Source organism: Jatropha curcas, chromosome 8, assembly GCF_041381405.1.
Source record: "Jatropha curcas cultivar XTBG-Jc1 chromosome 8, XTBG_Jcur_1.0, whole genome shotgun sequence".
NCBI lineage: Eukaryota > Viridiplantae > Streptophyta > Magnoliopsida > Malpighiales > Euphorbiaceae > Jatropha > Jatropha curcas.
This window is the reverse complement of record NC_143158.1, coordinates 25,631,016-25,657,272: the sequence shown is the minus strand read 5'-3', so window position 1 is coordinate 25,657,272 and position 26,257 is coordinate 25,631,016. Positions and strand designations below refer to the sequence as shown.

Sequence of the window (26,257 nt, the reverse complement as noted above, 5' to 3'; positions counted from 1 at the left end):
TGTTTAAATTAGACATGGCCATATTACGGTTCCGGGAACCGGAACCGTCGGTTCGAACCGGTCCAGAACCGTAACCGGAACCGGTGAGAACCGGAACCGGGCCGAACCGGAACCGGAACCGAAAAATTCCGGTTCGGTTCCGATTCCAGAAAATTAGGAATCAGAACCGGCGGTTCCAGAGAACCGGTCGGAACCGGACTGGAACCGCCGGTTCTCCGGCCGATTAGAACCGCCGGTTCGAACCGGCGGTTCTAGCCGCTCTCCACAACTGCGAAGGCCATGTTTGACCCGCTGAGCTCTGCAACGCGAGCTTGCAACTCTTGTGAGGCCTCAATCATGCAGGCCCTGCTAAAAGAGTGACTTGCTAGAATACAGCTGTCACCAACATCCCATGCACATATATATACACTATAATATTTGTGTGTTTTTGAAGGTAATGTTATATTATTTTATATTTATTAATATATTATTATTATTAAGAAACTGTCAGTTTTGTGTTTTTTTTTTTTTAATTTAAGTTCAAGCCTTTTTTTTTTTAAATTATGTTAAAACTTTTTTAAACAAAAAATAAATTCAGTTGAAGAATTTTTTTTTTTAAAAATAATTATGTTCAAGTCTTTAAAAAAATAAATTTAATTGAAGTATTTTTTAATTTTTAGGTGTATTTTTTTTACAAATAACATTCACAAATTTATTAAATTTTTTAAACCGGTCTTCAAAATTTAAAATTTAAAATTATGCGATTCGCCGGAAAACCGATCGGAACCGTCGGTTCCGTAACCGGATCAGAACCGGAACCGGAACCGAAACCGGACGGTTCCAAACCGGAACCGGAACCAGACCTTTTCGGTTCGGTTCTGGTTCCAGTTTTTCTGGAACCGGAACCGCCGGTTCCGGAACCGTGGCCAAGCCTAGTTTAAATAGAACAAAATTGACAACTACAAATACATAGTGGCTCCCGTGAAGTTAAAGGTGCCGTAGAGTTTTTCTTTCAAAATTCTAGGAGCAATTTATGTATTTAGCTGAAAAGGAAGACTATATATACTACGTAGCCAACGATGTTATTCCGGTCTATTAGACCTTCCAAATGTAAAAGAAAAATCTTTTGTTGAAAGAAACAAAAATCATTTAATACTGCTATCAAATGAAAATGCCTTTCATGATTGAATCAATTGATGAGAAATACATTGCATAGCCTCATTTGATGAAAGAATGCGCATGTGGTGCAAGAGATTACAAAATATCAGAGCAAACTTTTTTAACGTAATGTAGGAGAAACCGATCTTGATGACCCTAATCTTGAGACTATTCTCTAAATGGAAATGGTTGGTTATTGATCAATCTTGATGGCAATAAAATTAAACGGACCACATTTGTCTAGATCGGGTTTGAATTTGATTCTTGACAAATGACATAATTAATATCTTTGTTTGTTGTTTAACATTTTTTTATTATTTTTTTCAAATTCATAATTAATAAGACAAATTCAAACACTTACGAAGAAATTTTTTTATAATTTAAAATTAATTAATTAATTAATTGTTTATTTAATACAAAAAAAAAGTTCTAAAAGTTATAGAAGTAATTGTTTTATAGTTTCAAATTAATTATTTACATAGTTGTTTATTTATTTAAATAATAAAAAATAATTTCTCATAATTATTTAATATAATTGTATAATAATTCATAATAAATAAGACATAAATCCAAAAATCACAAATTAATTGTTTTATAATTTAAAATTATGCATTCACTTATTTGTTTATTTCATCAAATAATATAGAATAAATTTTAAAAATTATATTTTAATATAATTGTTTATATAAATATCCAAACACAGTTCCCACCCTCCTTCAACCTTCTCTCCATCTCTTTCTCTCTTTTAAGTGGTTAGGGAGAAACGATAGGAATTAGATGGTGGCCAATGGCTAGAGTTTCATTTTTAGATATAATTATATAAGGCCAAATATATGGACTTGCACCTCAATTTTAAAAAACAACCCCACGGCACCCTCAAACTTTACGAGGGATCAATTATACATCTCAAGTCAATTTTTTTGCGTAAGTCTTGCACCTTTTTACGCTGATAGAGGACAGCGTGGATACAATCGCTCATAGAAGCGTTAATTAAATTTAATTTTGTCCAGTTTGGCTCCTAGTGGATATTTTTCCAACAACACTTTGCAAATTATCAGTAACTTTTTTTTATCTCCTATTGGACAACCACACCCACAGAACCTCCTCCAACCACATTTTGACCAAACTTCCTACTTCTCTCTATCTAATAACCACCATAGCTCTTCCTCCTATTAATTCTCTTTCACTCTCTTCGTAAGACCAAAGCAAATCATTTTCTCCAAGTAATTTGTGTTTTGAAGAAGAAACGCAAGTGAAGAAACGCAAGTGAGTTATTGCAAGAAAGAATTCAACAGACTTAGTTATTGCACTGCTCGAGTAGCAAAAATTAGCTCCGGAAAAAATGCAAAGCACCATATTTGAACTCTTCATATCTACACTAGACAAAAGGTAGAATCATAACTTTTTCCCAAACAATAAATAGAGATGAATTTAATTCTTGAAAACTTTATAAATTCAACAAAGATGGAGTAATTGTATTAATACTGATTGAGAGCCAAACGGGTACTAACAAAAACCCAGAAAAATAAAATGAAAATTTTACCCAAAAAAAGCTAAAAAAATTGAATTGACAAAATGAGCATCGATAAAAATACGAAAATTTAAAAGTTGAGTTTCCATTCATTAAGTTTTCAATCTTTGCTCCGGTAGTGACTTTATGGGGATAAATTTGAGGAGGAATTTACCTTGAAATTGAGACTAAATTTTCTATTTTTGCTGATGATGCTTTTCAAAACGGACAGATTTAACTGCTTTTTACTCTAAAGTTATCCTAGTCGGCGCCATTGTAACTCTCTCACGTCTCCATCACAAAGAGGTGCAAGATTGATGCAAAAAATGAACTTGAGGTGCATAATTGATCCCCGCAAAATTGGAGGTGTTGTAGGATTATGTTTTGAAAGTTAAGGTGTAAGTCTATCTATTTGGCCAATTATATAATGATAACATTAGTTATCATTCATATTTAATTTTTTACACCAGTAGTAATTATTATTTATATTTTATTATAATATTAAGTATTATAATTATAGATTAGTTAATTTTATGTACTATAATAGTTATTATTTTTATTATTATATATAAATAATTACATAATTATCTATGGAAAATAATAATTATTTCAATACACTTGTTCACCATAATTTTTATTTATGTGTATGATTTTATATCTCTCTAACAATATTTTTATTTCATTTATTTATAATTTACTAATTAATTTAGTTATAACTATACATATAAAAGCGTCTCTTTAAAGAATAGATGTTTGAAGTGGTTTAACGGTAGAGTGTCTTTAATTATATGGAAGAGGTTATGAGTTTGATCTCATGACCTTCAATAATAATATAATTAAATAGGGTGTCCAAAATTGCTTAGCATAAAAAGGGATACATTTGTGAACGTACTCAACAATTTGAAATTGTGTTGTCATTCCTCTTTGAAAAATCAAATAAACTAAAAATATTACTAATTTCGTTACTAAATAACATTTGTGGTTCAAGGAATAATATTTTTTTTTCTATGTTTATTATTTGTATATGATAGATAATTATTGTTTCAATTCCTTATAAATTTAGTATTCGAATATATTAAATTAAGGGTTTAATGGTTTTAATAAAAGACGTGAAATTTCACATGTGACAATTATTTAGAGATGAAAATAGTAAACTAAAATCAATCATATCGTTCTCTCTCTTCTATAAACTAAAGGTAAAAAAAAATGTGGTACTAATTGTTTTAAGGGTACTAAAATAATTTTACTTCTAGCGAGTCAGTCTTATTAGAAGTCAAAATCATTTTCTATATTTAGAATTTGACACTAAAAAGTTTCGATTTAGTGAATGATTTGACTTTTAACGGTAATGAGGGCAATTTAGCAAATTTATAATGAGCGCAATTGGTAAAGCATTCGTTGGAGTTCGTTTCTTCATAAAACAATTAATAAATCCTTAAGATGATTCATTTAACACAATAAATAATTTTTAATTTATATTTTCTTAGAAATGTAATATTTTTTTATTTCATGATCTTAATTCAAGTCCCATTGTATGTACTTCTGCCCCCAAAGTGCAACTGCCTTAAGGCCCATCAAACTCTTAGGTAGAAAATTCTATTTCTATATGTTCAAATACGTTGTCATATAGATATTGGAAAAATTCAATCAATGAGAGAAATTTAAGGTTGGATTTTATTGATTGTTATGCGTAGATAAACTACGTCATCAACAACCGTTAATCTAACATAATAGCTTGGAATAGGAACAAAAACAATCAAGTCTTCCAAACAAGTTGAAATAGGGAAAAATAAAATAATTATTCTCATTTAATAATTAATTCAAATTTAAATTTATTATTATTATTATTATTATTCGTACAATTGAGCTAGAGGAATTTATTATTAATTATCTATTATATGTAATAGACAAGGCGCACGCACAGGCCATGGGCATGGGGCTGTGGCCCCCAAATAAAATTTAAAAAAAAAAATCAAATTTCAATGTAAAAAATTTTAAAAAAATATATATTTTAGTTTTGTCCCCATAATTATGTAAAATTATTTTTTAATCCCTAACTATTTGGGCTGGACAGGTACTCATTAATAGGATATATAAAATCCTAAAGAATGAGTTTTGAGTAGGATGATATTAATATTCTAATAGTCACTATAAATTATAGATATAAAATTTCTACAATACTTATACCCTCGCCGTATAGATTCGTCATATACCATCTAAATGTAAATAAGACACATAGGACAACTAGTATGAATTAATTGTTATTATTCAAAATTTCTGATTATTTTTATTTTATTAAAAATACTATTCCCTCCGTTCCATTTAGATAGATAGGAAAACTTTCTATTTTAGTTGTTCTATTTAGAAAGGAAAAATTACCTCATTTAGTAATTTTGGAAACAATGCCAATTTGAAAAAACTATTTTATCTTTATTTAGTTAATGAAAAAAACCTTTAATAATGGGAGAATAATAAGACAGTGACAGACAAAAACTTTTAAGTGCATTTAATGAGATTATTTTACCAAAAATCATTCCTTGATGAATAAATATGGACGTTTTTTTATATATTAATTTGAATTTATTAAATATTTTAAATTTTGAATTTTAAAATTTAAACTTCAATATCAAATAATGGAGAAAAATCATAATGATAATAATGATTTGAAATGTTCATATAATAATATACGTTTAGTGATTTTGGTATATGAGTGTTTTAGTTATTTTATTAATTGATATTTATTATAATTATATTTAGAGAGTCTGCTACCATTATATATGAATGAAGTATTATAATAAGAACCATTTGGAATTAAAATTTATTATTATTTGGACATTTATTTATATATTGATTTATTTTCATATTTTTTACATATTATATAAATCTTTTGAATAAATATTTTAATTTTTTTAATTCAATGTAATTTAATTTTTAAGTATGAGTTAGTGAATAAATGAGTATCTGTGGATAAGAGATACCCATAGGTACCATTGATAATGGGTACGCATGATATATCTAAATCCATTGAATTTGAGGATGGATATAACATTTTCTATTTATAGAATATTGGAGAAGGCATGAGGATTGAGGATGAGATTGGATTTGGGCATGAATGTACTGCCAAAACCAAATCCTACCCATTGTCATCCCTGGAGGAAAGAGACTAGTGTTTTTTTTTATTATTATTATTATTTACAATATAATTTAAATTTAAATAAAATTTAATATAACCAATCAAAATTATTTTTTTTCAATTAATATAATTAAAATCCTTAATAATATTTTTATTAATCTATAAAATTACCGAATTATAGATTTGTATATGTAACTTCACATAAAACAAAGGATCAATGATAATCAATAAGTTAGGTTCCCGTATTTTTCGATCATTTTATAATAATTTGTATAATAATTTTTTTATTTTCTCATTTCTATTTTCTCTCTATATTTTCCCTAATTTACTATTATTTTATAATTTTTTATTTTTTTCATTTTTTAGTTTTAATATAAATATAATTTATTCCGTTTATTATATTTTGAAATAATATTAACTATTGTATTAATACCATTAGTTACTAGAAACTGAATTTTTTTTATTATTTTGAAAGCATATGAATTATATTATTAATTTTAATTAAATGAAAATTAAATTAGAAAATAATTAAAAATAGAAAAAATATTATGCCACTTGGTAAAAATTTAGATTGACAGATAGATGCTGAGCATAATATTATTTTTATATATTTATATAATATATAATTTAATAATAGTTAAATTAATGAGTCTAGAAATTTTCACCTGTTTTTGATGAGTAAGGGGAGGGCTACTCTTTCTGCAACAAAAATGGCGGCCAAGCTTGATAATCAGCAAGACTTCATTTTCCGATCCAAGCTTCCAGATATCTATATTCCCAACCAGCTTCCTCTCCATACTTATTGCTTTGAAAACATTTCTCAATTTAAAGATAATCCCTGCTTAATCAAAGGCGCGACTGGCGATATCTACACATACGCCGAAGTTGAACTCACCTCACGTAAAGTTGCCGCCGGTCTCAACAAGTTAGGCATCCAACAAGGAGATGTTATAATGCTTTTACTCCAAAACTCGCCGGAATTCGTTTTCGCATTTCTTGGCGCCTCCTTTTGCTTCGCCATTAGCACAACCGCTAACCCTCTGTCCCCTCCGGCGGATATAATAACACAATTGACATCATCAAAGGCAAAATTGGTAATAACACAAGCTGTTCATGTAGATAAAGTAAAACAATTTGCTAAAGAAAATGATATCAAAGTAATAACTACAGATGCACGGCTGAAAGATTGCTTACATTTCTCAGAATTAGCAAGCAGCCACGAAAAAGATATTCCCAACGTTAAAATTAACGCCGATGATCTCATGGTTCTTCCTTATTCATCAGGAACTACTGGTTTTCCCAAAGGCGTTATGTTAACTCATAAAGGATCGATTACTAGCGTAGCTCAATTGGTTGATGGAGAGAATCCAAATCTTTATATTCATTGTCATGATGTGATTCTCTGTCTATTGCCACTGTTTCATATTTATGCTCTATCTTTGATTTTACTTTGCGGGCTAAGAGTTGGAGCAGCTCTATTGATCGTGCAAAAATTTGAGATTAGCTCATTAATGGAGCTTTTGACAAAATATAAGGTGACAGTAGCTCCGTTTGTGCCTCCCATCATCTTGGCGATCGTGAAAAGACCAGTTACGGATAAGTACGACCTTTCGTCGATCCGGTTTATGATCTCCAGTGCAGCTCCGATGGGGAAGGAGCTTGAGGATGCTATAAAAGCTAAGCTGCCTAATGCTATACTTGCACAGGTAATTAATTAATTAAATGTTTTTATTTTTTTATTTTTTTTTCTCCTTGATAATTTTCCAAATCCAAACGTTAATGATTTATTTTTACCAACTTAATACTACATACTGAATTGAATTACAATATCTAAATAAAAAAATTCCTGTAAGAATTGAATTGAATTACAATATCTAAATAAAAAAATTCCTGTAAGAATTGAACACTGCTTCCACCAAATGATTTACCATATGAAGTAAACAATAATAATACACTTTAATTTTAAAAGATATATTTTCTTAGTTAAAATAAATTATGTTAGGTTAAATTTAAAAACTAAATACATACAATATAAAATATATCAAAATTTTGTTTATTTACATTGAAATAATAAATATATTATATTTTAAATTTAGTTCAATTGTTTATTTATTGCAATATTATTAAAATATCAAATACTCCATTTGTTTCATTTTATTTGCTTATTATATCTTTTTTGGATGTCCAAAATATTTGAAAGGTTTCTAGATTTATATATGTAAATAATTATTTTTCTTATGATAACCTTCGTAATCATAGTTCATTAAATGAATGATTTTTATTAATACTTTAATGAATTAAGGGTAAAAAAAAGGTAAAATAATTTTTATTGACTAAATATTTAATATGCGTGTTTTATCAAATCACAAACACAAATAAAATGGAATGGAGAGAGTACTAGTTAACAATTTTAATACAATTTAATACAATAGAGAAAATCTCATGTGGAAAAGTTTACAAAAAGGATAAGTTCAAATTAAGCAATTCGATTAAAAAGAAATTTATATAAATTAATATAATTAAATACAGATTTATAACATCATTTAATCCGACTAAAAACAAATATATATTATTGAATATTAATCAAATTTATGATTCTCAGAATCGAATCGGATCAATTGGTTTAATTAGTTTAACCAAAAACTGAAAGATGATTCAATCTGAGTTGAATAATGGAAATGGAAAGTTAAAAATTAGTGAGAATCAAGTGAAAATTGAATAATTAAACCATTTAATTATTATGATTCGATTCAAAATAAAAAAAAAAAAAGAAAAAAGAAAAACAAAGGAGAGGCTACGCACAGTGTTGCCTGCCACGCTACCTTTTTTCAGTAACCACTTACTTTCACACTTCTTGTATAGAAATTAAATGGATGTTTTTGAACTTCAAATTGAAACGGTAAAATACAAATGTAGAGGGAAATATAATTTCAAAATAGTAATAGCATGGAAATGTCAAACAACCACAAATTTTGTAAAACAGTCCTTCTAAAGACTTGTTTTCTGTCCTTTAGATCATACGAGAAAAGGAAAAGTCGGTAAGTGATGTATATATAGAGTAGTGTATTTTATTTGGTGTGAGAAAGGGAAATAACATGTAATTAATTGAGTTTTAAATATTATAATTAATTATTTTTATTCTTTTTATACAAGTTACTGAATATTTATAAATCCTATATTTTTAAGTGTAAATCATCGGTGTCCGGACAGCAACACTAGGCACTCCCTAATCTAGCTTAGGATTTAGTGTCAGTTAAGGCTCATCACCTCTCTTTATAAGTGTATTTAGTAAGATCGAACCAGAGAGTTCTTTCTACATATCCTACCTGTGTTGCCAATTGAGCCACACACCCTAAGTATGAATCATATATTTTTAATTGTATTTAAAAAATATATTCAAAAATATTATATATAAAAATGGTTGAGCCACGTTAAATCCCATCAAAAGAGTATACACATATAGGAAGTCAATTATATATTAATACGTAAGAAAGCTAATTTAATTTATGATATAAATAATAAGATAAGGAGTGAGAAAATCTCTAAGTGAACTTCTTACTTATCAATATATTATTTGATTGGCGAATTTGTGGGTTTCATATGGATAAGTATTTCCCTAATAATAATACATTGAAAATCTTAAACAAGCTCATTAGAAAAGATGGAGACAGAAAACAAATGAAGGGATACAAATGTCAATATGTAATTAATAATCATCTTTGATCATGTGAAAAAAAAAAAAAAAAAAAATTCTCCTCTTGATCTCCAAAAACCATTTTTGTTTGTCAAATTTGCTACAATCATCCTAAATTTATTTCAATTTTCAACATTATTCAGTAATTTGGATTAAAATCAAATTTACTAAATCAAAATGAATTCAAAACTGCCGATGGACTCTAGCATAAAATTCATAAATTTAATAATTAAATCTCTTTTCAATAAAATATTTCTATTTCTTTTTAAGTTTGTATAAGTTCTTTTCAAATTTTTCAAACAATTTATTAGTTAATAAAATTTATAAAGTTCAAAATTATAATTTATTTGAAAATTATTCAATTACTTGCAAGGTCAATGAATTTTTTTATATGATTATTCTAAAAAAATATTGAAACAAAATTTATTCAATTTTGTTTAAAATTTCAACAAACATTTCCCAAAATAATAGCACTGGAATCGAATTTCCATTACTTTTTCTTTTTTGAAAAAAAAAAATATATGCGTAGCCCTAAAATAGTTTGAAACAATGGTTGGTTGCCACATCTCAATCGAAATTGATATTCTACGAACCGTTCATGCCTATGATATTATATAAACAACTGAAACGAACAGGGGTTTGCAATGTTTATGGCTCACCCCCTCTTATTTGAGTTATTCATGTACTTTTTTATGTTAATTGAATGCAACAACATACTGTGACTCGATGGTTATCGAGATTCATTTTTATCAAAGTTATACATTAGCTTCTGATTTTTATCAAAGCAGTCATTTAGCACAATTTTAGTTTTTCATGACATTTCTGAAAAGAAAAGTAGGATACATATATCATAATTCGTCAAAATCAAAATAAACAAAACCTAGACAACTTTCTTTCTTCTTTCCTCCTTTTTTATTCCTTATATGCAAAGCTCCTTCCTTTTCCTTTTTTTCCTTTTGTTTTGTCGTATACACTAAAGAAGCATCCCCTCTCCCCAATTGACCTTCTGCCTAACAAGTGACAAAAATGAAAACGAAAAGCCCTCCTGCAATTAATTTTTGTAGTTTGTAGTGGTCAACCATATAGTTAGACTTACTTCCTTCACTCTCAAGTGTAACTACTTAATTTCCAATTAAAATTAGCGATTGAATGATGAAATTTCTGTTTCACAGTTAATTGTCATGCATGGAAACTAATTGCTCTTCTCAATATCAAAATTTTTTTTAGAAGAAATCAAATTAGAAGTTTCATTAATTGAAAACCGAATACAGATATGAGATATAGATCGATATGCTTTTATATTTTTATATAAGAAGTCTAATAATAAACTACTTATACAAAAAATAAAACAACACAATCTTGATTTAAAGTATCTAATCGAGTTAGCAGAACATAATATTTGTATCATAGGCAATCACTTGCTCCACTTTGTAGCTATTCATGGCCATTATTTGACTCCATGGTTTTTCTACAAATTCGATCTGATTATCTTCAAATTTTTTCCTTCTATTGGAGATGAGATATGCACTTCTTTATGCATAATTATTCAAATAATAAAAACCGCTAGACAAAATCACCATAATGATAATAACAATAACTCAGAACTAGTAGATATGAAAAACAAATTCCAAGATATAGGCAACATTAAATTCCAATTTTTGGGTAACAATAATTCAGATATATAAACAAATCTGAAAATTATTTCAAAAAAAAAAAAAAAAAAAACAAACAAACAAACAAACAAAAAAGAAGGAAAAGGGGTGACCACTGTGAGTGCTCACCGGTGGCCGCCCGTAAAAGAAGAAAAATGAGCTTTTAGGTTTTAGGTTTTGAGAGAGAGAGAGAGGAGAGAGATTTTCTAGTTAGTTCTTTAGTTTCAAAATTAATCTATAGAAAAAGATTATTACTGATACAAATTAAAGCATGCAAACACCCGAACATACAACTAGCCTGAGCATTATCCAGATTTATAACGCTAGGTCAAAAGAACATTTAAGAATCATTTAAACTGAGTAATAAATATTCAAGATTTCCGTTCAGCACTTGTGACCGAGATCATTGCTAGGCATTGAAAACCTTCAGTTACACTTAAAGAAATTAATGTATCATGTACTAAAGAGGCCATTCAATTACATTCTCAGTTTCAAAGCTTGTTTCTCTTTTACTTCTATCAATTTCCATTATTTTTTCAAACAAAAATTTCTACTTCATGTTGGATTAACTTGTGCAGGGCTATGGAATGACTGAAGCAGCACCAGCAGCAATGAGCTTTGCATTTGCAAAGGAACCTTTCAAGGTTAAATCTGGTGCTTGTGGGACCGTTCTCAGAAATTCTGAGATGAAGATCATTGATCTTGATACCGGCAAGCCGCTGCCCCGAAATCAAGCCGGAGAGATTTGCATTAGGGGTAACCAGATCATGAAAGGTACATATAAAAATACTTTTAACTAATGTTTTCTACTATTCAAGTTATATACATATATTTTCTACTAGTATTGTTTGCCCGTTCCTTGTTAGAGGAAAGAAAAGGCTAAATCATTAAAAAGAAAAAATTCCAAACTTTACATGTAATTTTAATTGTACTCTAAATCCCACTTTCATTTACTCGTACCCTAAATTTCAATATTAGTTACAATAGCACCCTAATTCAAAGTATATCCAATTTAATAAATAAAATATTATTTTCATTATACTTATATGGTTAGATTAGTTAAAAACTCACCGTTTAACAACACCCTAATTAATATCGGTTAGAAATTTTTTTAAAATCATAACAAGCCAAGTAAAATAATAGATTTTAGTTAGTTATAAGCATAAAATATTAGTTTAGGTTTTTGTTTTGAAATTTTTTAAGCATGGAATTTTAATTAGGGTTTATAGAAATTATACCCAAGTTAGATTTCTTATGAAAATAAGTTATTTCATTACGGTAAAATTTTATTTTTAGGGAATCATTACTTGTTAATATTATTTTTAAGATGAATATATTATATATTGGGTATAATTTGAAAATAATAATTTATGTATTAAATTGTACCCAATTTAATGAATAAAATATCATTTTTTATTTCAATATTGGTACAATTTAAAATTAGGGTGTTATTATAACTAAATGTGAAATTCATATACTAAGAGAAGAAAGTTAAATCTATAATATAATTAAACTACCTGCAAAGTTTGAGATTTTTTTAATGATTAAGCCATAAGAAAATGAAGATTGATATATGCAGGCCTAGCCTACTGGCCGGATAAGGCCCAACTTGGGCCTTCTCACCTTTCTTTTCTTTTTTCTTTTTTTTTAATTTTTTTTAATTTAACCGGATCAATTTAAACATTACTTAAATCCATAGTTTCCCGTTGATTTCAATCTTTTAGGAGAGTGAAGTGAAATTAGACCGACTTACTTCTCTCCTGGTTCACATCAGTTTCTAAAAGAAGCTTTATTGATCAACTCGAATCCGTTTTTACGACTCCATTTTAGTTCAAAATGGATGATAACACCTAATATAAGTAAAAGATTAGCAGTTTAAATTAAACACTATATTTTGTTTCCATCCCTTTCAAAATTTCTGAAAACTAGTTTCCCTTGAAAAGGTAAAATATAAAATTAAAAATAGGAATAATTACTATATGGTCCCTAAATTTTTGTCAAGTACACTAAAAAATACCTCAATTTTCAATATTACACTTTTTAGTCCTTCCATTATAATTTTGTTATACTATAAGGTCTAATATTAGTTTTGCTTTTAATTTGGTTATGAAATATCAAAAATACTCTTAGAAATAATTACTATATAAAGACTAAAACAGTGTAAAATTATGAAAATTGAGATTTTTATTAGTAAATTTCATCAAATCATAAAGATTGTGAATTAATTATTTTTAGGAACATTTCATAGTCACTTAACAAGAATACTAACGGTTGGACCTTATAGTGTAACAGAGTTATAGTATAAGGACTAAATAGTGTAATTTTGAAATTGAGATCCCTATTAATGTATTTAATCAAAATTTAAGGACTACATAGTAATTATCCCTTAAACATAGGTTGTTTAAAATTGTCTTTAATGTAGTGAATGTATAGTTGTATAAAAGTTTTGACTTTGACCAATTCTTGTTGGACAGGCTATCTAAATGACCCAGAGGCAACGGAGAGGATAATAGACAAGGATGGATGGTTGCATACGGGTGACGTTGGATACATTGATGATGATGATGAGCTATTCATCGTTGATCGTTTAAAAGAGTTGATCAAGTACAAAGGATTCCAAGTGGCCCCCGCCGAACTAGAAGCACTGCTCATTGCCCATCCTCACATCTATGATGCTGCCGTTGTACCGTAAGCTTCTCTACCCCTTAATGGAAAAAAAAAAATATATATATATATATATATTTTAAACACAATTTTACTTCAAATATTTTATTTTAAAATTAGTCCAAGTGGCTAATGCTGATATACTGGGATTTTATCAAAAATAATGCTTTTGAAAAGACTATTTATAAATTTAATGGCCAATGAAAATTATTTACTACTTTAATGCATGTCCTGCCATAAAGAGAAAATATATACTAAAATCATCGATTCAATTGGTGGTCTTAATGCAATAGAAAAAGTAATTCATACCGACAAATAGACAGTAAAAAGTAATTAGAAGAATAAACAATAGTTTTTATTTTGTATTGAAACCATCAATTCAATTTGTGTTTTCAATACAAAATAAAAAATTTAAATTATAGCGAATGACCTTTTCGTCAAAACTCACAATTTATTTGACAGTTTTAGTGTAAATATGGGACGTGACTACTAGTCAGCAAAGAGTTCTATCCATAAAAGTTTTGTTAAGAGTTCACCAAGATAACTAATGATTTCAATAAAAGAAAATATTTATTTACTCAAAATATTTTTTGCACCAAAATACACATATCATCTTGTGGTTTTGGTGGATAAATATTTCAAGTTAAATAATAAAAATATAAGCTTCCTTGTACAATTATAAATTACTAATAGTAATAAAATGCTTCGAGTTGAACTTATATTATATTAAAAACATCTTAATAACTAATATATGAAAAATTAGTCATATTAATATCTACCCACATGTCATCCTGTACCATTTCTTGGAGGCATTCTATTACAACGCGGGTGTTGACGTGCTACATTTCTCTAATGCCTTGATACTTTTCTTTGCGCTCAATATTTATGTTGATACTCATGTGGAGAGCTTGAACCATATTTAATTATGATTGTTGTGGGTAGACCCAGCCATATTAGGGTTTCCAGAATCGGAATCGTCAGTTCCAAACCGGTGGGAATCGAAACCGGTAGGAACCGGAATCGGTCCAAACTGGAACCGGAACTGATGGCCTACGATTTGGTTCTGGTTCTGGTTCCACTATGTTTAAAACCGTGAATCTGCGGTTCTAAGAACTGGCCAGAACCGTACGGGACCACCGGTTTTTCCAGTTGATTAGAACCAATGATTCCAACCAGATTTTGAATCTATGTTAAATGGCTAGAACCAGCGGTTCTAGCAACTTTTTTTTTCAAATATTTTTGTGAAAACCCCAAATTACTCTTCTTAACAATTATAAACACCTACATAACGGCTAGTTTCAAAGTTATTTGTGGAAAAATTATTTTTTGGATTTATTATAAATACCTCATTTCATTTACAATCCTCTCACACAAAATTATCTCTACTCTCTCTATTATATATTATTCTCTACTCTATAATCTCTCTAATTTTCATTCTTAAATTATTGTCCAAAATATTCCTTTAAACTCCAAGAAGATATATAGGCAACTTAATTTTTGAAAAAAAATTAAGTTCAAGCCCATTTTTTTTTAAATAAAAAAATAAGTTCCAACTTTTTCAAACAAAAAGTAAATTAAGTTGAAGACTTTTTTTTTTTAAAAAAAATAAAGTTCAAGATTTTTTTTAAAAAAATAAATTAACTTCAAGCATTTTTTAATTTTTTAAGGGTATTTTTTTTTAGAAATTATTTCGCAAATTTTTAAATTTTAAGTTTTGTAGAAAAAATGTTCTCTACTTTTTTATTTTACAATTATGCGATTCACCGGAAAACTAGTCGGAGAACTGACTGAAACCATCGGTTTTGAAACCGTTAAGGAACTGGAACTAAACCGTAACCGTTCGGTTCTAAACGTAACCGAAACCGTTAATTTGCTTTTCAATTCCAAAACCGTGGCCACCCCTAGTTGTGGTTGAGAAATATCGGATGAATCTGTTGATCATGTGCCATCATTCTATCAAAGAAAGCATTAAATGAGTGCTTAACATAGGATGTAAATACATCACGTGTACCAAAAGACATCGTAGAGATATTGAAAGCATGTACTGTATATTGAAATGGCGTTGGCTCGCCCATTTCGAGAAAGAAGTATGGGTTTATTAGGATGCTATGGAGTGTAATGAGTGTTCAATGAGATTTTTAATGTTGCAGATGGTATATTCCACTCAAATTGTTGACTATCCATTAGAAATTAATATAACTGTGTAAGAAAGTTTATATTTTTATTACTTACTTGAAATATTTATGCATTAAAACCACTAGATGATATGTGTATTTTGGTAAAAAAAAAATACTTTGGGTAAACATTTTTTTTTTATTGAAACACATTTGTTAGTCGTGTGAACTCTTAACAAAACACTATTTTCTCGTGTATTTTTTTGTTGACTAGTGGTCACATCCACATTTGCATTAATCACCAAATGAATTGTGTTTAGTAAAAAGTCATTTGACAATTTAAAATTTTTATTTTGTACTGAAATCACCAACTGAATTGGTGGTTTTAATATAAAATAAAAATTATTACTACATCTGTTCATAATACTTGTTACATTTGTAGTTTCAAGGAGCAGTAAATGCCTTTTTTCTATGTTTACCTTTTGCATATGACCAATAATTATTCCTTTAATTTAATGATTTTTTTAGAGAAGTAGTATTAAATTAAAGGTAATATAGTCAATTTACTCAATAATTTATTGTAACTTAGATAAATTTAATGGTTTTCTTAAGGGATGTGAAATTCCAAATGTGATAAGTACTCCACTTGTCCCAAATATAAGGTTTTTGCATAAAGATTAAGGAAGCAATTAATTCTCCTAGATTATAGCAAACTTGAAGATAACTTGATCAAATTATCATTTATCTCAAAATCAATAGTTGATTGTGAATTATTTATTGTATTTAGTGTAAACAATGGCAATATTGAAAAAATATCATATATTATTTCTTGAAATATACAAAACGACCTATATTTTGAGATAAAATAACAAACAAAAAATGACTTATATTTTGAGACAGAGGTATTATTTATTCCTCCAATTACTTTTTGCTGGCTGCTTCTTAATACATAGAATTTTTTACTGACTACTTGCCAATACGGATTTTAGTGCGGGACAAACATTAAATTGATAAATATTTTGCATTTTAACGTTAGATTTGTAATTAGTTTTTTTTTAAAAGCATTATTTTTTTGTCAAAATCTCATCATATTGAAACTCAGTTTTATTTTTCTGTAGATATTAGAATTTTAGTCTACTTGTACTGCAGCATTGTATCAATATATTTGGTACAATAATATTTTTAGACGAAAAAAAAAAAAAAGAGATTACGTTTAAAATAAATGGATGTAAATGTATGTTGTGTTAAATTTAAGGGGATTTCTTTAATTTTCCCTTTTCTATATTACCATTTTGACTACTCTAAATTTTTTGTGTCTATTTTCCAGCATGAAAGATGATGTTGCAGGAGAGGTTCCAGCAGCATTTGTTGTGAGATCAAAGGGTTCCAATATCACCGAGGGTGAAATCAAACAATATATTTCGAAACAGGTAATTTTTTTATCAAATAAAATCACAGAACATAAAATAAAAATGGTTTGAACTTTAAAATGCATATGTACTACTATCTATAAAATTATCTATTATAGAATAAAATTTTTATTGATAAAATTAAATAATTATTAAATTTTAGGTGCTCCTACTTAAAACAAATCTTCACAATCAAAGTTTGATTTATTTATTTCTATTTATTTTATTGGGCAATGATAATAGTGATTATTATTTTTTTTTTTTTGGTTAATATAGGTTATATTTTACAAGAGAATCAAAAAGGTTATTTTGGTGGATGCAATTCCGAAACTAACATCAGGTAAAATTTTAAGAAAAGTCCTTAGAGAAAGGCTTTAATTTGTGTCAATTTGTTTTGCATAATTACTTTTGTACTTTATATCCACAGTATATGTGTGTACGACGCCGTAGACAATTCAAAATATTATTAGACCGTGTTTGAATAAAATTTAATTATCTAAGATACGTAGGGTCGAAACTAGAAATTATTTTGAACTATGGTCAGTGGCACAATTAAAAAAAATAGTTAGGTGAGCTAAAAAAATTTCAAAATTTTGGAGGATAATTTTTCTATATATATTGAAAATTTTCTATATTTATGAGTTAATTGTAGAAAAATTTTAAACATAAGGGGAAAGGCGTTGTGGCCACCCTAATTCTATTCCGTCATTGGTATCGAAGATGGGTTGATAGAATTGTATTGTAAAACAAGAATTGAAAAATCCTAAAATTTTACATATCACAAAAATAATATTTTGTAAAAAATATAATACGATCAGTAAAATCATGAGGTCAAAGGGATTTTATCTGCATAATGGTGGCTCCTTTAATAGCGTATATTTATAAAATCTCTTATAGATAATGAAAGATTGACTAATCAAATCACGTATGATTGGCTTGTTTTTAATAACTTTTATATAAATTTAACTTTCACTATAGCTCCACCTAAAAATTAGGGAGGTCAATAATGAACTTAAAAAAAAAAAAAAAAGAGAAAAAGAGAAAAGTGAAGATTAAAATAGTAGTATTGTTTAGATTAAATTAATAGTTCCATTTTCTGGACAGGAAATTAATAAACGGAACATAAACATCGCACTTGCATAAAAGTACAATTTATCGAAATATCATATACACAAATAATAAAGGTAAAGCTCTTCTCCATTTTTGCATTGGAAGAGTTACGGCTTGAGAATTAGATTACTCTTTTTGAAGGGCAATTAGGCAAAAGATTCAGATAGTGGGGACTAATTGGGAGGACCATCCGCAAGCCTTGCTCTAAGGTCTTTTCTCAAAATTTTGCCTGAGGGAGCTTTAGGAATTGCATCTGTGAAAAATACCTTACTGATTCTCTTGTAAAATATAACCTATATTTGTACAAAATTACCAAATTAGTCACTTTTAGTTCTATCATGACCCCGTCATCAAGCATTAGATTGTAAAAAATATATATATACAAAAAAAATACCTGTTTTGAAATGTATTGTTTAATTTCATCCTCTGTGATCTTGGAACCGTTTGATCTAACCACAAATGCAACAGGAATCTCTCCTGCAGCCTCATCTTTCATGCTGAAATACAAAATTATGTTAATTAGGGAGTAATCAAAATGGTAATATAGAAAAAGAGCAAATTACAGAAATTCCATTGAATTAAACAAAATACATATTTACATCCATTTATTTTTTAAACTCTTTTTTCTCTTTCAAGAAATATTATGTTGTGATCAAAACAAACTAAACCCTCTAAAATGGATAGAAAAATCAAACTTGAAATCTTTGAGCTTCCTTTAGGACCTTAATTCAGTAACTATTTGGACTAATCTTCGGCAATAAATTATTGGCTCTTCAATATTAAAAGAAATAATGCTTATATTGTATTTTAGACCCTGACTTCTAAAAAACTGTTTTATTCAAAATTTAAAATATTAAAATAATATTCTAATAAGATTAAAACGAGGTTTAATTGTGTTTAAAAAAAAATCTTTTTAGTGATTTATTGAAAGAAAAAATGAACAAAAAGGAGTAGGGAACTTACGGTACGACAGCAGCATCAGAAATGTTAGGATGGGCGATCAACATTGCTTCTAGTTCGGCGGGGGCCACTTGGAATCCTTTGTACTTGATCAATTCTTTTAAACGATCAACGATGAATAGCTCATCATCATCATCAATGTATCCAACGTCACCTGTATGCAGCCATCCATCTTTGTCTATAGTCCTCTCTGTTGCCTCTGGGTCATTTAGATAGCCTGTCCAACAAGAGTTGGTCAAAGTCAAAACTTTGTTTTATATATTCACTGCATTCAGACCATTTCCATGAACATATTTGTAATTTCCACTTGACCATTTCAAAGAAATTTCATTATTTTGTTTCCTAAGAAATTTTGGAAGAGATGGAAACTGATGTTACTAAGGTTAAGCTCATTATTTCATAATTTCAGAATAATCGAGTCACGGAGTTTGACCAAAGTCAAAGCATCGTTAGATTATTATTATGATAGGTAAATGTAATATGAGTATCAACGTAGGTGAACTCAATATTTTATTTTATTCTCATTATCAACATCATAAATTTATAATTTTCAATTTTACATTGTAAAAATTGAATTGGACCAAACTAGCTTTGTAATAATTAATTGTGGAAGATATTGTGCCGATGCCATTTATATTTATCAGAAAGTTTACTTAGTTTGTATAAGGTTTATTACTTAATTCGATGACTTTAAGTTATTCAAATCCTAGTACCGGTTTGGCTCGTTATATTATTAAAATTGTAATTAAAAAAAAAATTAAATTCACCTGTACCAAATGGTGGGTATTGAATATTAGTATTTGAGTTGGATAAGGATGATAAATTATTACTCAAGTTATATATTAATAAGTCAAAACAAATTATGAAAAACAAAATCTCAAACCTATTTCACCAAATATTCAATCTGACCAAGCAATCCATGTGAAGTTGATGGACTCTTGTTGCAACTAACTTATATAAGCGAACAACCTTTTCTTTTTGTCCTTCTTCTTCCTTTATTTCATCCTTCAAGACTAAAATTAAATAATATATAAAAATTGATCTAATTGTTTACTAAAGGAATAGAAAAATAATATTCTTATATTTGTTATAACTTCTACACCATCTATAATTAGATTGTACAGAAAATTCAAAGATTTTATCAAGTCAATCGAGATATATCCGCCTTCTCAAATTCATTTTCGAATTTTTTATTTTTTATTAGATCAATGAATTATGATGTTATATTTTGATTATGACATTTTTATTTTCTATCTGGCATTCAAAAAGGCTCTGTATATAATGAAATCATAAAATATTATATTTTTTAAAAAAATATTCTATATTGTATGTAATTCTACATTAATTAATAAATAAATATTATAAGTATATTCTCTGTATCACATAAGTCAACGATCTAGTTAGGTATGGCTACCGATTTATTTTCAACTTGAACCAAACTATACTGTAGATGAACCAGAACTAGTCTAAAATCATTAGTTCAAAACTTTGAACCGGAATCTACAGTTCAAGGGCAGGTCGAAGTTCATATGAATGTTAAAATCTGAACCTGAACCAGCCTAGAATCGGCAGTTCCGGTCTGGTTGGAACCCAAAATTTTTTATTTTTATTTTCAAAATGATAATCATTTAATCTATTCTATATACCTCTGAAAGTCTCAATAATATTTTACTACATGATATACTTCACTTAAGATTTTTTTTTTTTTGAAAATACACTTTACTTCAAAAGTTAAAAATCTAAAAACTAAAATGGTAAAAAAAAAAAAAAAAGAGAATTACTTAGTCTAAACTTATATTGTTTTTAATTTTTTTTTCCTTTTAAATTGTTTACTAAGTTCAAAATTACATTCTTTCGAAGAATTTTTCAAAATTTACTAATAATTTATTTAATTAATAATATTTAGACAAAATAAAGTGATAATTTATTTGATTATTTTTTAAAATTAATTATTTTTATTTTTATGAACATGAGCATTCTAAAATTTAATTTAAAATAAAATTTATCAATATTTTTCAAACTCATATTAAGAAAGATGTAACATTAGAATCAATTAAAATATATATATATATACATATATCGCCAGAAACCGTGATCGTAACCGTCGGTTCATTGAAACCGACCGGAATCGGAATCAGCGGTTCAAGGGTCAGTTCATGTTCTATATTTTAAAATTTTTGAACCGCCGGTTCCACGCGGCTCAATAAACCGATCATACCTAAATCTGGTGAATATTATTTAAAAGAGAGACTACTCTGCTGTGTATCCCACAATATTATTCCGGTCCATTGAGCCTTCCATATATAAAAAAGTATTACAAGTATATAACTTGCAAGTCACCCCGTGATATAAAATAAATGCAAGTGATGCTAAGGCTTAAAAATAAGTAAGTAGTAGTTGAACAACTTAATAATGTAAAATTTGAATAATAGATAAGATAGGTACCTTTCATGATTTGGCTACCCCTAATGCAAATCTCTCCGGCTTGATTTCGAGGCAGCGAGTTGCCGGTATCAGGATCCACGATCTTCATCTCGGCGTTTCTGACGACGGTTCCACAAGCACCGGATTTTATCTCGAAAGGCTCCTTTGCAAATGCCAGGCACATCGATAGCACTGGTCCTGCTTCTGTCATACCATAGCCCTGCAGAAATTTATTATTATTATTATTATCATTATTGTATTGAGTAATTCTGAAACTAAACAAAGCAATTATTTTTCATACATGATAATTACAGGAAAAAAGAAAAGGTCAGAACCTGAAATATTTAATAATATGTTTATTCGTAAAACAGATCACAGAGATTTGTTCATTGAATTGCTAATTAAATTGCATATCAAAAGATAATTATTTGAAAGCAAAGTTATCAACTATAATTAGAAATTAATAATGATATCACTACAAATAGATGTGTAAATGAGCCGAGCCGAGCTTGAAGCTCGATTCCATAGAATTTAGTTTGGCTCGAAACTCGGCAAACATAAAAATTTTAGATTCAAATTCGACTTGAGCCTTAAATTTAATTAGAAAAATTTTAAGCTCAAATTTCAATATTCAAATAAGTTTAAAATAAAAATTTTATATATGTATATATAAAAGTTCAACAAGGCTCGATGAGTTATCGAGCTAAATATTGTTAGGCTTGAACTTAAGTTCGATATGAGCCGAACTTTTTAAATTTTTTTCGAGCAGAACCCAAAGAGTTCGGGAGCCAAATCATGCATTAATTTACACCACCTAACTACAACCACTAACTATAAATATGAGGGACCATTTTCAGATAGGATTTGATAAAGTATTTTTCCATATTAATCTATAATTGAGAAAAACAATTTCAGATTAGGAAATTAAACTAAACAAACCATAAAAGATATAAATAATTAAAACATTTAATTACTAGTTACCTGTCCAAGTTTAGCATTAGGCAGCTTAGCTCTAACAGCATCCTCAAGCTCCTTCCCCATCGGAGCTGCACCGGACATCACCGTCCGGATCGACGAAAGGTCATACTTATCGACAACCGGACTTTTTGCGATGGCCAAGACGATCGGAGGCACAAACGGAGCTATTGTCACCTTATATTTTGTTACAAGCTCCATTAATGAATTAATTTCAAATTTTTGCATGATTAAAATGGCAGCTCCAACTCTTAATCCGCAGAGCAAAACTGAATTAAGAGAGTAAATATGGAATAATGGCAGTAGACAAAGAATCACGTCTTTCTCATGAAAATAAAGATTCGGATTCTCTCCGTCAACTTGTTGAGCTACGCTAGTGACTAATCCTTTATGCGTTAGCATAACGCCTTTAGGAAAGCCGGTAGTTCCTGACGAATAAGGAAGAGCCACGACATCGTCGGAGTTAATTTTAACGGTGGGAATATCGTTTTCATCGCAGCTTGTTAATTCTGAGAAATGTAAACAATCTTCCGGCGGGGAATCTATTGTCATTACCTTGATATCACTGTCTTTAGCGAATTGTTTTACTTTCTCTGCATAAACAGCTTGTGTTATCACCAATTGCGCCTTTGATGCCGTCAATTGCTTCTTTATCTCCGCTGGAGTGTAAAATGGATTTGCGGTTGTACTAATGGCGCCGCGAAAGGAAGCGCCGAGAAATGCGAAAACAAATTCCGGCGAGTTTTGGAGTAAAAGCATTATAACATCTCCCTGTTGGATACCTAACTTGTCGAGACCTGCGGCGACTTTACGTGATGTGAGTTCAACGTCTGCATAAGTGTAGATTTCGCCGGTGGCGCCATTGATTAAGCAGGGATTGTCTTTAAACTGAGAAATGTTTTCAAAGCAATAAGTGTGGAGAGGCAGGTGGTTTGGGATATAGATATCTGGAAGCTTGGATCGGAAAATGAAGTCTTCTTGATTATCAAGCTTGGTCTCCATTATCGTTGCAGGAAGAGAGAAAGAGGAGGAGAAGTAGAACAAGAAGAAGAGGGTGTTTGGTTATGGGATTTTTCTCTGGTAGATTTTGAGTTTTGGTAGAGATGTAATATACAAGTAGGTGCTGATGAGGAAGGAGTTGGTGAAAGGGAGTTGAAAGGGATTGTGATATTTGTTAAGGGTATGACCTGACAAGTGGATGAAATTCAAATGTATGGTGATGGTCATATATGTTACACAACATTTGTCATAAATAATTCTTTATTTTTTGACACATGCGGCAATAATGACACGTGCATAAACCAATTCTTGTTTTTCAATTTCTTTGAATCCATTTTTTTTTAGGAAAGAATTCAATTCTTGTCATTCGAATACTCTTTTTTTTTCTTACTTTAATCAAACTGAAAAAAAAAATTAGCTAGACTTATTAAATCCTTATATAGCTGCATTATTATATATTGTTTCAATTAAATTCTATGGCGATTAAGTTAGTAATCAAAGAATTTCTTCAAAAAAAAAAAAAAAAAGTTAGTAATCAAAGAATCAAATTTCTGCTTCGTAATATTTTTATGATATAGAAAAAATAAAACTAATGAGATACTAATAAAATTAAATGGAAATTAAATTAATTCAAAATAAATATAATTAGAAGTAAAATTTTGCAGTTAAAATTGTCTTAACTTCTTTATTTTTTTTTCTATTTGTTTAGCAATTATTGTCTTAACTATACTCTTTTATAATAATCCATATAAATAATTAATAGTAGTGCATTTGTATTATACTGCTAAACCATATATGCACTTATCACTAAGTTATATTTTGGTGTACATGCATCTTAAGAAATATAAAATTTAGTATACTCACCATTCATTTTTTAAAAAATAAAAAAAATTATAATCAAACTAATTATTCTTAAACCGTGTCTATTAAATCCTTAATTAGTTTGGTAGTGTCGTATAGTCACCTAATTTGAGGGGCTTTGGAAGTTAGAAAATGGGGGTTGGTGGAGGGCCGCCAATCATACGCCACGTACCTAACATACTCACCTTCTCGTTTTACGGCACGTTGCACACTTGTTCTTATAAACGCTACACCATTCACCTACCACCCAATTTTCCTCAATTTTACATACATTATAAATTTATAATGTATAATTTATAAATTTAATTGCAACGTTTGTTTATTTCTCCCTGTGTTGCAAAATATACTTCTTTTATTCCATAATATAAATCTTTTAAAATTTTTATATTGTGATTCAGAAAATAATTAATTTTTTTTAAATTATAACAAAAGTAACAGTAATTTGACGAAATTATTATTTATCTCAAAATTAAAAGTAATTTTATTATATTTAATGTAAATAAGGGTAATATTGAAAAACATCATTTATTAGTGTTTAAAATTCTCAAAACGACTTATATTTACTGTAAAATTATCACCCAAAAATGACTTATATTTTGGGAGGAGAGAGTAAGTCGTTTAAGGTTTTTATATGAAAATTAATGAAGCAATTAATTCTTCTAAATTATAATTGAATCAAAGGTGATTTGATCAAATTACCCTTTATTTCAAAATAAAAAATAACTCGTGAAGGTAGTTCTATATTATATCTAATGTAAATAAATGTAATATTGAAAAATATTATTTATTAGTCCTTAAAATACTCAAAAAAACTTATATTTTAGGATAAAGTAATCACTTAAAAATGACTTATATTTTGAGATAGACGGAGTATTTCTATAAGAAATTTAATATTCTCCAATGAGGTTATAAATTAAAAGGAGTGAGGATGGGATTTAAATTCAGACATGAATAATTTTTACCTTGTCTATTAGGGCAATACTTCATTGATTTATTAGGTTATATTATAATTGCAATTGATTTAAAAAAAATAAAAAGAGAGTATTTTTAGCCATTTTAGACATGAAATGTCTTATTTTTAGTGGTAAAATTAGACACAAGTAGAAAATTACACATCTAGATGCTAGATTTTATGAAATTCAATAACAACTAGCAAAAACATAACTTTTTTTTTTCTTACATTTTAGTGATACTTCCAAGGGTGTTGCTGCCTATTTTGTTTATATTGAAGGCAATCATATAAGAACTTCTTAAAATTAATTGGAGTTTTTGTATATTAAAATTTTATATGGATTTTAAATTTTTTGTTTAAATTTTTATACTAAGTATGTGAAAGATATAGTTTAAACATAAGATTCAAACATTTTTTTCCATTCAAAGCTTCTTTTGAGTTAGGAAAAACCTATCTTATATTTAAACTTACTAACTCAGTTAGAAATCTTAAGGATTAATATTTAATAATTGACGTTAAAAGGACTAATATTTTAACTAATTATAATTCTAATATTGTAACTAAATTATAATATTAAATAACTAATAATTGAACTCAATTATTATGGTGATAGACTAATATTTATATCTAATATTGAAAATAATATTACAATATCAAAATTTA

At 28.3% G+C, this 26,257-nt stretch overlaps 2 protein-coding genes across 2 annotated transcripts; one reads left to right on the top strand and one right to left on the bottom strand.

The window, feature by feature from the left end:
* The first annotated feature begins 6,474 nt into the window (after window positions 1-6,474).
* On the top strand, window positions 6,475-17,783 carry LOC105635601 (4-coumarate--CoA ligase 2). The gene is made up of 5 exons (XM_089724772.1): window positions 6,475-7,486; window positions 11,705-11,900; window positions 13,601-13,814; window positions 17,232-17,334; window positions 17,590-17,783. Exons 1-5 carry the CDS (start codon window positions 6,491-6,493, stop codon window positions 17,689-17,691), a joined length of 1,611 nt encoding a protein of 536 aa, XP_089580898.1. The 5' UTR covers window positions 6,475-6,490; the 3' UTR covers window positions 17,692-17,783.
* A 576-nt stretch (window positions 17,784-18,359) lies between these two features.
* Window positions 18,360-23,881, bottom strand: LOC105635600 (4-coumarate:CoA ligase 1). The gene is made up of 5 exons (XM_012218680.3): window positions 22,789-23,881; window positions 21,829-22,027; window positions 19,387-19,600; window positions 18,818-18,920; window positions 18,360-18,716 (listed from the first exon to the last, which is right to left on the bottom strand). The coding sequence occupies exons 1-5, from the start codon at window positions 23,782-23,784 to the stop codon at window positions 18,597-18,599; spliced, it is 1,632 nt and encodes a 543-aa protein (XP_012074070.1). The 5' UTR covers window positions 23,785-23,881; the 3' UTR covers window positions 18,360-18,596.
* Between the last annotated feature and the right edge of the window lie 2,376 nt (window positions 23,882-26,257).